General features: G+C 39.0%; 1 protein-coding gene across 1 annotated transcript in view; it reads left to right on the forward strand.

Annotated features, from left to right (window-relative positions):
* LOC132405525 (BTB/POZ domain-containing protein KCTD16-like) overlaps positions 1-13,910 on the forward strand; it is a 268,938-nt gene extending 255,028 nt beyond the window's left edge. Inside the window, exon 2 of the mRNA XM_059990406.1 lies at positions 13,842-13,910. Coding sequence (XP_059846389.1) covers positions 13,842-13,870 — 29 coding nt within the window. The 3' untranslated portion in view covers positions 13,871-13,910. The remainder of the gene's footprint in view (positions 1-13,841) is intronic.
* Positions 13,911-14,383: the final 473 nt, after the last annotated feature.

A 14,383-nucleotide genomic window follows, 5' to 3' on the forward strand; every position in this document is an offset into this window, starting at 1 on the left:
AGTGGGCTGAGCACACAACCTTGAACTCCATCAGTATTCATTATCAACAAGGTGGCGATATAATTTCCGATCTGCACAACCTGTGGTCTCCTGGTGAGAAAGTCAAGGATTGAGTGGTAGAGAGAGGTACAGAGACCCAGGTTTTGGAGCTTGTTGATTAGAACCAAGGGTATGAGTATGTTGAACGCTAAGCTGTAGCCATTAAACAGCAGCCTGACATAGGTACTGCTGTTGTCCAGATGATACAAAGCTGAGTAGAGAGCCTGTGAGATATCATCTGCTGTAGACCTATTGTTGTAAGAGACAAACTGCAGCTTTCCAGGTCCTTACTTAGGAAGGAGTTGAATTGAACTATGATGAGCCTCTCAAAGCATTCCATCACATTGATGTGAGTGCTACTGGCTATAGTCGTTGAAGCAGCTCACCCTGTTCTTCTTGGGCATTGGTATGATTGCCACCCTTTTGAAGCTGGTGAGAACATTCAACTGCATCAGTGAGAGACTGAAGATGTCCTTGAACACTCCCAACAGTTGTTTGGCACAGGTTCTCAGAGTCCCACCAGGTATACCTTTAGGGCCTGATGCCTTGTGAGGGTTCACCCTCTTGAAAGATGTTCTGACATAAACCTCTGACACAGAGATCTGAGGGTCACCAGACGCTGTAGTTTTAGTTTGTAGTGCATAAAAGGCATTGCACTCTTCCGAGAGTGAAGCATCACAGATATTCATGATGTCAGATTTCGCATTTAAGAAGTAAAGGCCTGCAAACCCTGCCAGAGCTGATGAGCATCAATTCCATCTCTATCCTCAATCAACTTAGCTCTTCTGCCCTTAAAACAGTCTTCTGTAGTTCATACCTGGACTTCAGGTATGGCCCCAGATCACCAGTCTTGAAAACCACAGATCTAGCTCTCAGTAGGCTGCAAATCCCCTGGTTTTTCCACAGCTTTTGGTTTGTCCAGTATGCTCTTGAATGCACACACTCATCTGCACAGGTCTTGATGAAGCTGGTTACAGCAGTGGTGTATTCATTCAGACTGGAAGATGAAGACTTGTAAGTGCTCCTCTTGTCTCTTCACCACTGATGCTGCAGCTTTTAATCTCTGCCTGTATGCTGAGAGTAGAAGTACAGCCAAATGATAGGACTTTCCAAAGTGTGGGCATGCCACAGCATGGTAATCTTTCTTGATGGTGGTATAGCAGCGGTCAAGTTTGTTGGCTCCTCTGGTTCCATAAGTGATATGTTGGTGGTAGTTATTTGGAGATTTCTTCAAGCTGACCTGGTTGAAATCTCCTGCAATGATAGGAAAATTTTGTGGGTGATTATTTACCACTGAATGTAAAGTGAAAAATGAAAGATTCCTGTTGTTGATACAAATCAATCTTCTCATGTTGCCAGTGGAAACCATAGAAAAGCCATTCCAAAGTGATCCCTAAGAGCAAAACGTTATTCCCAAAGTTTTTTCAGAATTCTGGTCATCTATTAGGGACAGGAGTGGAGCTCAGTATGGCCTTCTGCTGCTGTAGTCCATCTGCTTCAAGTTTTGATGCTGTGAGTTCAGAGTTGCTCTTCCGCACACCACTGTTGTAGCACGTGATTATTTGAGTTACTGCCATCATCCTGTTAGCTTGAACTAGTCTGGCGATTATCCGCTGACCTCTCTCATTAAACCTAAGCATTGTCGCTCACAGAACTGACACTGGATATTTTATTGTTTGTCACACCATTAACTGTAAACTCTAGAGACTATTGTGCATGAAAAACCCAGGAGATCAACAGTTTCTGAGCTATACAGACCACCCTGTCTGGCACCAACAATCATTCCACAAAGTCACTTAGATCAAATTTCTTCACCATTCTGATGTTAGGTCTAAAAAAGAACTGATCATCTTGACTATGTCTGCGTGCTTTTATACATTGAATTGCTACCACATGTTTGGCTAATTAGATATTTGCAATAATGAGTGTATAAATTTGCATTGCCTGTTGGTTGCAGTCTTTCATTGACTCTATTGTGTTACTGTGAATGCCCGCAAGACAATGAATCTCAGGGATGTATATGATGACATATATGTACTTTGATAATGAATTTACTTTCAACTTTAATGAGCAGGTGTACAGGTGTACCTCATAAAATAGCTACTGAATGTATATTGCATATTCTGCTATACTAACTCTCAGCACAAAGCCAAAAAGCACTCTGTCCAAAGTTTATATTATTCAACGGTATGTAGTATCTTATTAAATGTGTAGGACATGCTTTATAAGGATAAATCTTCTTTTCATCTGTGCTTATAAATATGATATTTATTTATATACAAATTTGTTTTTCATCGATAAGTTTAAAAAATTCTTTTTGACCTATTTAACATCTGGTTTGTAAATAAAATGTAAAATTCAAGCTAAAATCTGTCACAAAAAATGATGTCTCATGTAATGCTCCACTTCTATAACCATCTTGTAAACATGTGGTGCTATTTCCTGTTGACAATTCGGAACAAATAGCTTATTGACCAGTTCTCAGAATTTGTTGACAAGTTGTTCAATCAAGATGAGTAAATAGCATATAAACCAAAGCTGACACTATTTCACATAATTCAGTAAAATATTCATTAGACCAAAAACAATGATAGCAATCAATTTCATAGAAGCAGAATCAAATTTTTGTAAACTTTTGTTGATCTTAGCTTAGTCTCCAAAGATGGCAGAATATTCCTTTTCAGAGCTTAGTGCCCAGTCTATCTTAGAAACATGAATTCAACATATTGAACATTTCTAGTGTGACCATGATGAAGGCAACAGAGAACTTACTGTTTAATATTCTCAGCCTATTTAAATAAATCTGAAATATTGTTAATTTTCCTTGCAGTGTATGACTATAACTATGTTTGAATTCTCTAATTTAAATAAAGGACTGCTTTTTGGTCACCCTTAATTTACATTTAGCATTAAAAGTTGTCGGTTTGGAAATAATTACTTTTGACTTCTGAGACAATGTGTCCTTAGTTATTCAAGTCAGAGTCTTTACCATGTTATGAAGTCAACGTCCCTCTTACATCTTAAAAAACAAAACAACAATTTGCTCCCAGTGATAACACTCTGCCCTCTCCCATATCCTCATCTTCCTCTCTAATGTGGGAATAAATGGATTGGCAGGAGATAATCATACCTGCTGTCGACTGCCTTCTTGCAATCAAATTATAATGTCTTGATATAATGACCTCTTTCTGGACAGAGAGATTGTTGATTTTCCATCTGTTGATAGATCATTAATCAACCAGAAACATACACCATACCTAAGTATGGTAACATTCTGAATCTGATGCTTTGCATCTGAAATTTTGCATCTGACACTAGTTAAATGGTAAAATAGAAGCATCCTCTGAAATACTTTTGGCATGCATGATAGAAGTTTCCTTCAGTATGAACTAGCCACATATTTGTCACAAATCTCTGCTTTCATAGAAATTTGGCATTCATGGATCTATTAACTAAAGTTTCACTCCCTGAGTTTGTGAGTTGTACAGTTTTTCTTTCGACAGTTACATCTGCAGTGCCAGGGCTGTCTTTTAATATGAAAATAAACTGATTATGGATATGAGCATGCAAGCATCAAACCACAGCTGGACCCAGCTGAATACGTAACCAGAAGTTGGTAGCATGCAATTTGTGTCTTGAAATGAAGTACAAGCAGAGAGTGTTGGCTTCCCAGCAAATGGTAACATTGCATATCATAAAGGAGTTGATAAGGACACAAGCGCTGGGCTTAAAACCAAATTCCTTCTGTTACAAAAACAGGAAGTATTTTTAATGAGCTCATCATTTATCACTTTATTATTGACCTCTGAATCATTCCTACTGTACTTCCTGTATGATATGTTTGCGTATGTGTAGTATGCATTAAGTTAGTGAATTTTCGTGCTGCTATTAGTGATGAAGTTTGCTATGACATACTCCAGGAACATAGCTTCCAGCTAAAGTTAAACTTTACTCCCCACTGTTTGTTATTTATGACTATGTTAAAGGTGCATTTATAAAAGTGAAATTCCATGTCATTTCTGAATGACATTTTTGCAGGAGCTAGTAAGATTCATCTATCTGAGGAATATGTGATATGCATACATATAAATTACCTATCATTCCGTATGGTAAGGAGTAAGGAAATAAGAGTTTGATTCACACCCTAAGAACTGATGTTCTCCTGCTATCTCATAGTTCTATTGGAGCTCTATTCTCTTGTTCACTTTAATTGAACTTGTCTTTACAGGCTCTTCTAGCTCTTGCTCTATTTCAATTTCTCTATTTCATGGATGACTCTATTCGATTTTGGCTGGTTTGCTTTCTGGCTCTATTTGAGCTTATTTGATCTCTCACCAACTATGTTGGCTTTTCTTTTCTTGGATGTTTCTTTTTAAGCTCTCTAACTCTTGCTTTCCAGCAGTTCTTGCTGTAGGTCATTCAGTTCCTATGTATTTAAGTAGTTTGAACATAACATCTTGTTTATGCAGATTTGTTCATCCAATCCACCATATACGCAGTGGCTGCTTTATTGGGTGCACTTGTACAGCTGCTTGTTAACACAAATGTTTAATCAACCAATCATGTGGTAGCAACTCAATGCATGCAAGCATGCGGACTTGGTCAACAGGCTCAGTTGTTGTTCAGACCAAACATCAGAATGGGGAAGAAATGTGATCTAAGTGACTTTGACCATGGAATGATTGCTGATACCAGATGGGGTTGTTTGAGTATCTCATAAACTGTTGATCTCCTGGGATTTTCACACAAAACAGTCTAGAGTTTACAGTGAATGGTGTGAAAAACAAAAAAAAATCCAGAGAGCGGCAGTTCTGTGGGTGAAACTGCCTTTTCAATGATAGAGGTCAAAAGAGAATGACCAGACTATTTCAAGTTGACTAGAAGGAGAAAGTAATTCAAATAAGCACACGTTACAACAGTGACAGAAGACCACAACATTGAAGTAGATGGGCTACGGCAGCGAAGACCATGAACGTACATTTAGAGGCCACTCTATTAGCTACAGGAGATACCTAATAATGTGGCCACTGAGTGTCTGTGGCCAGAGTTATATTGATGCTTCTGCCCAGCTTTTGTATATTAGAAAATTATTTAAGTTTCCAAGATTATTTGCATATTTCATGTAGCTGCTAATTTTTTCCACAGATAAATCTGCAAACTTGAGCAATGCCGATCTTCCAAGAATCATAAATATCTCTGCAATATTCTGTCAAATCAATATAGATAGATTCTTATTCAGAGTTTGACTTCAAGCTAACTTGGAACTCTATCACTTACTGAAATCATACCCTTCAGAGAACTATTTTCAGAAATAACAATATGGGACAATGTACTTGACTTCCAAATTACGTCAATTAACTAAGCTTTATTTCTTTGCAGTTGAATTTGCAGAATGCTATAGAGCAGCCATTCTCAACAGGGGTCATATGGCCCTGTTGGGGGCCCTGGCACATTTGAAGGGGGCCACCGACTGAAAATTGTGAGAAGTATTTATGGGGGCCCTGGTAACTGAACCGATGAAATACCCAAGCAGCAACCTTCTTTGGAGTCAATAGTTTCCCTCCTATTTATAATATCTTTCCAATACAATGATCAGTTCCTTACAATCCAAGAAATTGATCTTCAGAGTGACATAACTGCATGTTGTCAGTTTCAAAAAGATTTTTGGATCAAGAGTGATCTGCTGAATAAATTTACAACACTGTGGGAAAAAGCCCAAAGACTTTTTATTGCCTTTCCCTCAACATATTTGGTTGAGAGCAGATTCTGCAAGGTAGTTTCCTTGACAAAATCCAAGAGCAGAATTGATTTCGCAACAAGAGGTGACCTGTGACTGTCATTGTCTAATTTGGAGTCCGATATCATGAAACTTGCAGAAAAGCACCAAGCTCAAGGATCACAATAGGCCTGATAGATGTATAATTTCATACAGTCTTTTTCTAAGTTTTGCCTAGTATGTCTGAATGTTCAAGTGTTCTTGGTGTTCAATTATAAATGATTTTCTCTTTGTGTTGTATCCCTGTTGGAAGGGGGGGCCCTGGAACCTGAGAAGAGCTCCTAAGGGGGCCGTGGCCTAACAACAGTTGAAAATCACTGCTATAGAGTATAAATTCTTTAGAATAGAATGGACAAGAAAATAGAAGCCTAATTACACCTTCTGGAGTTCTTCTAAACATATTGAATGGCATTGAAATGGGCACAAAGTACATGCCAATCAATATAGCCAATGGCAAGTTTTAATACAATCCAGGCTTCTGTACTATCATTCATTACACAGCGAAATAATTGTCCAATCCTTTAGTGTTTTTTTTCATAGATATTCAACAGCAGAAAGATAAAATGAGCTTACAAAACAAATTGCTCATTGGGATAAATCCATATTATAAACCAACGGGAAATTAAGAGTAGGAAATGAAAGGAAATTACTTTTCCGTCTTACTACAAATAAACAGATTATCTGGTCATTATCAAATCGCCATCTTTGGGAGCTTGCAAAGTATAAATTAGTTGTTGTGTTTCTTATACCACAATGATGGATCACTTTATCAAAGCATTTTATTGACTGTAATGCACTTTGTGATATCACAAAACACTTGTGAAATGCATCACTGACATGATTCACTATGGCTCTTTAATGAACAAAATTCTACTCAGCATCCACCAAGTCTGCAAGTTATTGAGAGTTACTTCACGTATCATATAATGATGTTGATGGTGGTAAGGGGTGTGTGATCATGGGAAGGAGATATCTTCCTCCGGTTTCCTGGACATGATAAACATGTGGTCCAAATTGAATCACCTCAGCCCAATTGTCAGGACTGCCAGTAAGTCATCAAATAAGTTCCACTCAGGAGCTGACAACATCAGCTGCCTATTCTTCAAACTTCCCAAGATTGCAAGACACAAATTGCTGGATGAACTTAGCAAGCCAGCCAGCATCTATGGAAAAGAGTAAACTTTCAATGATTTGGGCCTTCAACAGGACTGGAAAGGAAGGGGAGAGGTCAGACCAAGAAGGTGGGTGGGGGAGCGGGGAGTGGCGGGACGAAGAAGTACAAAGTGGCAGGTGATAGGTGTTTGCTCTCTTCCATAGAGGCTGCCTGGCCTGCTGAGTTCCACCAGCATTTCACGTGTCTTGCTTTGGATTTCTAGTGCCTGCAGATTTTCTCATGTCAAAGATTGCAAAAGTTGCACTGCATCATGCTGCCTGGCTTATTGAGCAGAGAATTGTGCTGAAGTCATTATCCACAAACAAAACTGGAAGCCAGTTGGGACCACTAGTGGTCATTAAATCTTTTGAAGCTCTGTTTAGTGGTCAAAATTAAAACACAAAAATTATGATCTTGATTTTGCAAAATGCTTGGAGTTATGAGGTGATTCAGAATTATGTAGGATATATAAATGGTTTTATATATTATTGCAATCACTTAACTACATCATAAGTTCCTATTAACTATGCTTCTAATAATGTTCTGTTCCTTTGCTAAATCTAGTGAGTCATGTATGTAACCCCATCTGTCAGCTCCATTAAATTCTACAAACCATAATCCCAAGGTTACAATCCATACCTGAAGAAATGCTCTATATAATCCACTTCATATAAATACTCTTTATGTGGTATCTTTGGGATTTCTGTGGATATTCTGTTACAGTTCCAGTGATTGGAAGAACTCCTTAAGGAAATTCAGTTATGATTAGCGCTTAATTAAAAAAAAAACCTTAATTCTACACATGAAGCGGAATGTATTCTATCCCTGACTGAATTTCAACTCATAAAAAATTAAAATGGTAAAGGTAGAAACATTGTTGAGGTTTAATTTCTAGTAGATAATGATTTTGTCTTCGATTTCTACACTCAGTGACCACCTTATTAGGTACAGGAGTGTACCTATTGAAGTAGCCACAGGAGTGGAGCCCAGTTTTCATCTTCTGTATCTGCAGCCTAATCAATTCAAGGTTCAACATATTGTGCATTCAGAGATGCTCTTCAGTAAACCACTGTTGTAACGCGAGGTTATTGGAGTTACACTACCTCCACACTACACCGGATAAATCTGTAACTGAAGCTTTTTCTCTTCGTTTTTACCCTCCGTCCACACTAAAACAGCATTTTCGTCCCCCACAACTGGAGCTTTTCAGAAATGCTCTCCAGGGTGTGTAGTTTTGAAAACGCCGCTTGGGCAGATCAGTGTGGATGGGGTAACCGGAGAAATCTGGAAATGCTGTCAGGTGGCAGCACGCCATTTCATTGTTTTCTTGAATGTATGCTAACAATTTCAGAACAGACAGCAATGAGACTGAAGCCAGAGGAGTTAGAAATGTACTCACCAAATACTATGACCCATAACTTACTGAATAAATAAGTATACTCACTTTGCCCTGTTTTCTGTCCTTGCTCGTATGAAAGTGGTTTACCTATTTATGCAAGTACTTCTTTGACAGCAGATGTGTAACAGCCTAATGTAACATTGTATGGAAATACAAGATAAAACTGATGCAGACATGTTTTATACATTTAACAAGGGGCTTTATTAATGCAACAGAGTTCATCAGTTTTTCAATGTTTGCCATCAGCCGGGTCATACAGTCCGTGAACTCCCTGTCGGTTGCCTCCATACGCTTCAGTATTTGTTTTTTACTTTAAAGTCCTCCTGCGTGAGAGCCAACAGCTGTCCGTCGTTTAAGTTTTTCTAGTCTGTAACTGAACAAACACACACCGTCTTTCACAGCGAGATTCGACACCAAACATGTCGCTTGTTTTCAGTAGATGTGTCCTGCGCATGCTCAGTAGGAGGAGATTCGCCGAAATATCCATTTCAATGTGGACGGAGATATTTTTAAAAACACAAAGTGTGGATGCCTATCGTTTTTACATGAAACTGGCATTTTCAAAATTATGCAGTCTAGTGTGGATGTAGCCTTACTGTTACCCTCCTGTCAGCTTGAACCAGTCTGGCCATTCTTCTCTGACCTCTCTCATTAACATGCCATTTTCAACCACAGAACTGGACTTTTTTTTTGGTTTATCACACCTTTCTCTGTAACCTTTACAGACTGTTGTGTGTGAAAACTCTAGGAGGTCAGGTGTTTCTGAGATAGTCAAGTCACACTGCCAGGCACCAACAATCAATGCACAGTCAAAGTCACTTAGGTCGCATTCCTTCCCCACTCTGATGTCTGGTCTGATCAACAATTAACCTCTTGACCATGTCTGCATGCTTTTATGCACTGAGTTGCTGCCACATGATTGGCTGATCAGATATTTGCGTTAATAAGCAGTTGTACAGGTGTACCTAATAAAGTGGCCACTGAGTATATGTGAACTAAATAGAAGTCAAAAGCCTATAGATGCTGTAAAGCTAAAATATATATTTTAAAATATCCTGAAACCACTCAGCATGTCAGGTAGCATTTGTGGAATGAAAACAACGATAGTTTCAAAGTGAAAACTTTTTGTTGAATTTTTTTTTGCTTTTATAACCATTTTAAGTCATAACCACTCCTGTCCTCAGGAACAACTGTGGGCATTTTATATTTGGGATAAAATGTCTGTCCATTCTAGTAATGAGGAGCAACTTACATGAAACAATTTAAATAAGAACTTAAAGCTCTCTGGCAAATATTCCTCTCTAAATCAGATTACAAGTGTTTTTAATATGGATGCCACATTTTTCCACTGAGAAGATGACTAGGTCCCTGATTTTATTCTTTGCTGCATTCTATATGGGGGGAGATGATGGACAGAATTAAAGGGAACAGGTTGCAGCCAGAATTCTGTTGATTCCTAACTTTACTAAGAACTGCATGGGAAGTCATTGCAGCCATTAGGAGAAGGGAGACACTTCGTGAACGTATTCAATCAGTTGAGCTTGAATCTGACATTAACATGCTGAGTGAGACTTCTCCCTTTAGCTGGTCTGTGTGTATAAACTCCGGAGCAGCAAGAAAGTTGTAAATTTACTCTGCTATCTATCCAAGCAATGCACTACTCCTGAGAGAACCACTGACCTCACCTTCGAGAATATTTTCTCTTTTTTTAAACTCTTCTTCTACAGCATAGAGGCCCTTTAGCCCATCTAGAGTAGACCATGCAGAACTTTTATTCTGCCTAGTCCCATTGACCCACAGCTGGACCATCGCCCTCCATACACCTCCCATGCATTTACTTATTCCGACCTCTGGAGTAAGAAGTCCTAAACAGTGAGAGGTTTACACGTGATATGCAGAACAAACTATTGTAATATATAATTCTCAACCACTGGTGACCCTGTTCAAACAAATAGGGCTTTGGCAGCTAAGGAGCCAAGTAATAAGTGCATCTGACCTCAGTACAAGATGATAGTGCTGTGCTCCAGTCCAACTCTAGTTGAGTTTCCAGTCTAATTTTCAGGACACTTATGACTTTTACACTGCAATGTACATGTGGTCAAATCCAGAAAACACTGAAGGTCAAAGAACACCTTTCTGATGGTGTCTTCCAAAGCACCAACACAAGTTGTGTGCATTTTTGCCCATTTTGTTGCCATTAATTTGTAATCTTCTGCCCCAAAGTAAAAGGTCTTCTACTTTGAACATAGTATTCATCAAGTTTGTTACTCCTCCTGTCTAAAATCTATTCTGTCTAAGTCAAAAACCATGTAGATAGATTAATTGCTCAATATTCCAGCATCAGCTGTCCCTTGTATCTGCATGACTAGATATGCCACTTATTCATATAGTGTGCAGGTGATTTTAAAATTTAACATATAAGTATCTGCAAGAATTGTAAGTGTTGGATAGATATGTGGAAGATGTTGAAACAAAATGATATTTACCATCAGTCTTTTTATAATCTCCCTAGATCTTTATAAATTTGAGTTATTTTAGCTTGTCAATACCCTATTTCTTTACTGAACAATTAACAATGTAGCCTATTTATTACTTAGGGCATTTGTCACTGCTTGACAGAGACCAGAAATCAGATCAACCTGCTTACGAGGAAACTCTCAAAACTTTTTCTTCAAATAAGTAAAGAGGATGAGTTTAAGACAGAAATATGTATGCCTTCAGAGGAGATGGGCATCTCAAGCAGAATTTTAGGTTTGCATGTTTGATAGACAAGGCACTGAAATCAGAAAGAAGTCTGTGCAGCCATTTGCCTGTCTCTTGATTGGTTCTTTTAAAGGGAAGTAGGTATAAAAGCTATGTTATCTACTTCTCATGAATCCTTGAGAGCCAAGTGGAGCAGATCCCTCAGTTACCTTTCACTTCCACATAATAAAAGCAAGTGGGGTGGGGGTAAGTGTTTCAGGTTGATGACCTAACATCACTACCTGACCCCTACCCATAGCCTGTGATCTAGCCATCCTCTCCCTCGCTCTATCTGTCCTCTCCACTGGACTTCCAGCTTCACTGCTCAGCTAGATCACTGGTCTGCTTCTGAATCTCAACCTGGCAGGCGGACGCAGGGGAATGGTGTAAAAGAATTTAAGTGTGGTATTGTTGTTAAATCTGGTTTGACACTGGCTGCTGATAGATGCCTTCTCCTCCTTTCCATAAATATTAAGTATGTAGTCTCACCAGTCAAAAACTGACAGCTTTAAGACTGGTAAACATTTGGACTTTGAGGTTTATCTGTAAGGCAGTGCCACTTCACTGAGGGAATGGATACAAACTAATACACATTGAATCAAAATAGCAGCATGTATTTTATCAGGTTAACAGATACTAACCTCCAAGAGGTCCACAACCTTGTTGTGGTTTGGAGGCTTGCGTGCCTCACTGACCCGGAGAGCTATGCTGGCTGGAGTTAGGGCTTTATGCTTTGTCACACATGCCAAACAGTAGAGGCCAGACTCAGAGTGGTCTACCGATCCTCTAGGTTTGGGAGTTCAGCTCAGGGCTAATAACCCGGATGGTAAAACAAAACTATTACGGAAACGGCAATGAAGAACCTTCTACGTCTATGTGCGATAGTATGCCTGAGTCTCCACCCGGCACTTGCATGACTGACAGTAAACTGAGAGGAAGTTACCGACACGATGAAGGAAGCCATGAATGCCACCAGGGATGGAGGATCTTCATTGCTGACCTAAACGGCAGGGGTGTTACAGGCAAAAGAAAAGAAGAACAGCTGCTAATTTGATTACAATTAATCACGTCCATCATTTTGGTTTCAAATCCAGCCCTGCTCATTTGTTGGAAATAAAATGATGAAGTTTTCTTTACATCGGTCTGGTCCCTGTCTTCAAAGTTCTCCAGAGCACAATTCCTAACTTCAGGCAAATAGAATCCTGTTTAATTAATTAAGAAAGCATACATTCCTTTAAACTTATTCTTATTCATAGCTGGAAGTAAGGGGAAAATCTGCCCAGGGATTACTTCTGAGTTTCCAATAATCGGATTTTAATCATTTTTTGGAACTTTCCTGCAAAACTCAACATCCTGATGGGGGAAGGAAAGAAAAATTAATACAGAAGTAATGTTAAATGCAGTTGCAGAAGAAGTTCAGCTGTTTTTTTTATCTTCAAGTGTTGATTTAAGTACTGACACTTTCAGGGAAAACAGTTAAGTTGTGAAGGCTTATTGATCACACAATGATAAATAGCAGAGTAAATCAAGTTACAGTTGAGATCTTCAACTCAAAATGCTCTACTTTTATTTAGATCTTTATTGAATATTTGAGAGCCCTTGGGAATCTATGCCAGGTGTGATTGTATCTTGCTGAATGGGTAAAAGTCATTTCTTGGTTGCTGCATAGTAGAAACAACCTTTGGTGATGGTTAAACAAAATTCAACAAGAATAAATAACGATATACATAGATCATATGCTGAATGACATTCTGAAATGAGCTGAGGTTCCTGGGGATTGCATGGGCTGTGAATAGGAGGTGCAAGCCATGCCTTGCGCCAACTGACTGTCTGGGTAAGCCTGGTGTTGTGGACTCAGGATCTGTCATCTGAGGCTTGGTTGCTACATGTGGCCTATTTTGCCTTGTGTGCAGGGCAAGACAATGAGCTGCCCTGTGCAGTGGAGCTTGCTGTACCATTGAAGGTTTATCCACATGTGGGGTTGTGCAGCATAATTCAGTGCAATGCTTTACATTAAGTATTCTGCTGTAGAACTGGTCATCATCAAAAGAAATTAAATTTCTCTCTGTAGAAGATATTTTGTCCAGCTGAGTATATGCAAATTCATTGTGTTTGTTTCAGATTTTCAACATCTGCAGTATTTTGCCATTGTATTTTAACGAAAAGTTGAAGCAGCTGTGCTTTAATCACAGTGAAGGAAAAATGCCTAATGCCACTAAGAACATGCTAGTTATGGATTCATAAAGTTGAAGTGCACACAAACAATCCCTTAAGTCCATGCCAACTATCAAATACCCATTTACTCTAATCTTACACCAATCCTCATTTATTTGCCATGATCTCTTTAGGGAGTGTGCAGAGGAGATTTACCTGCATGTCTGGATTAGAGAGCATGTCAGATGAGGAAAAGTTGAGTAAATTAGAGTTTTTCTTTTTGCTGTAATAGAAGATGAAATGGGACTTCACAGAGGTGTATAAGATTATGAGCAAGATTGAAAATGATGAGAACGAGAGCAGAAGGCAAGTGGGTGTTCAGTCCCATCAACCTGCATTTGATTGGTCTCCTTCTCCCTCTCGTTTGCTGCTGGCTGGAGGAAGGCACAAGAGTTTTGGGTCTTGGGTAAGGTTTGATTGGCGAGGCTCGTGGCTGTGGATTTGTTTTTAGATAACTCGGTGGTTCATGTTACACATGTTTCTGGTTTCTGATCACTCTTTTTTAATTGTTATTTTAGGTGATTTTGATTGGAGCACTTCTGTGTGAATGGGGACTATGGCCTGAAGTCAATGACACAACAGTCAATAGAATTGAACTGAACTAAACTGAATATCGCTGGACTGTTTCAAGGACTCTGTGATTTACTGTTTAATATTCTCTGAGCTATTCACCCACTTTTGCTATTTGCTCAATTCTTTATTTGCACGTTGCGTGTTTGATGTTTTCTATGAATGCGTTCCATTGCATTTCTTTGTTTTGTGGCTGCCTATAGGAGGTTGTATACCGCAAACATACTTTGATAATAAATCTACTTTGAATCCTTGAATTTTTGAGAGGCATTGACAGAGTGGACAGCAGCACCTTTTTCCCAAAGCACAATGGCCATTAACAGAAGACATCCCTTTACAGTATGGTAAGTGGAGAATAATTTAGGGGAGATGTCAGAGCTAAGTTTTTTACACAAAGAGCTGCCAGTGCATGGAAACCATAGCTGGGGAGTATGGAAGAATCTGATACAATAAGAAAAATCAAAAAACTCTTAGGTAGACACATGGATGT

Source organism: Hypanus sabinus, chromosome 15 (assembly GCF_030144855.1).
Source record: "Hypanus sabinus isolate sHypSab1 chromosome 15, sHypSab1.hap1, whole genome shotgun sequence".
Lineage (NCBI taxonomy): Eukaryota > Metazoa > Chordata > Chondrichthyes > Myliobatiformes > Dasyatidae > Hypanus > Hypanus sabinus.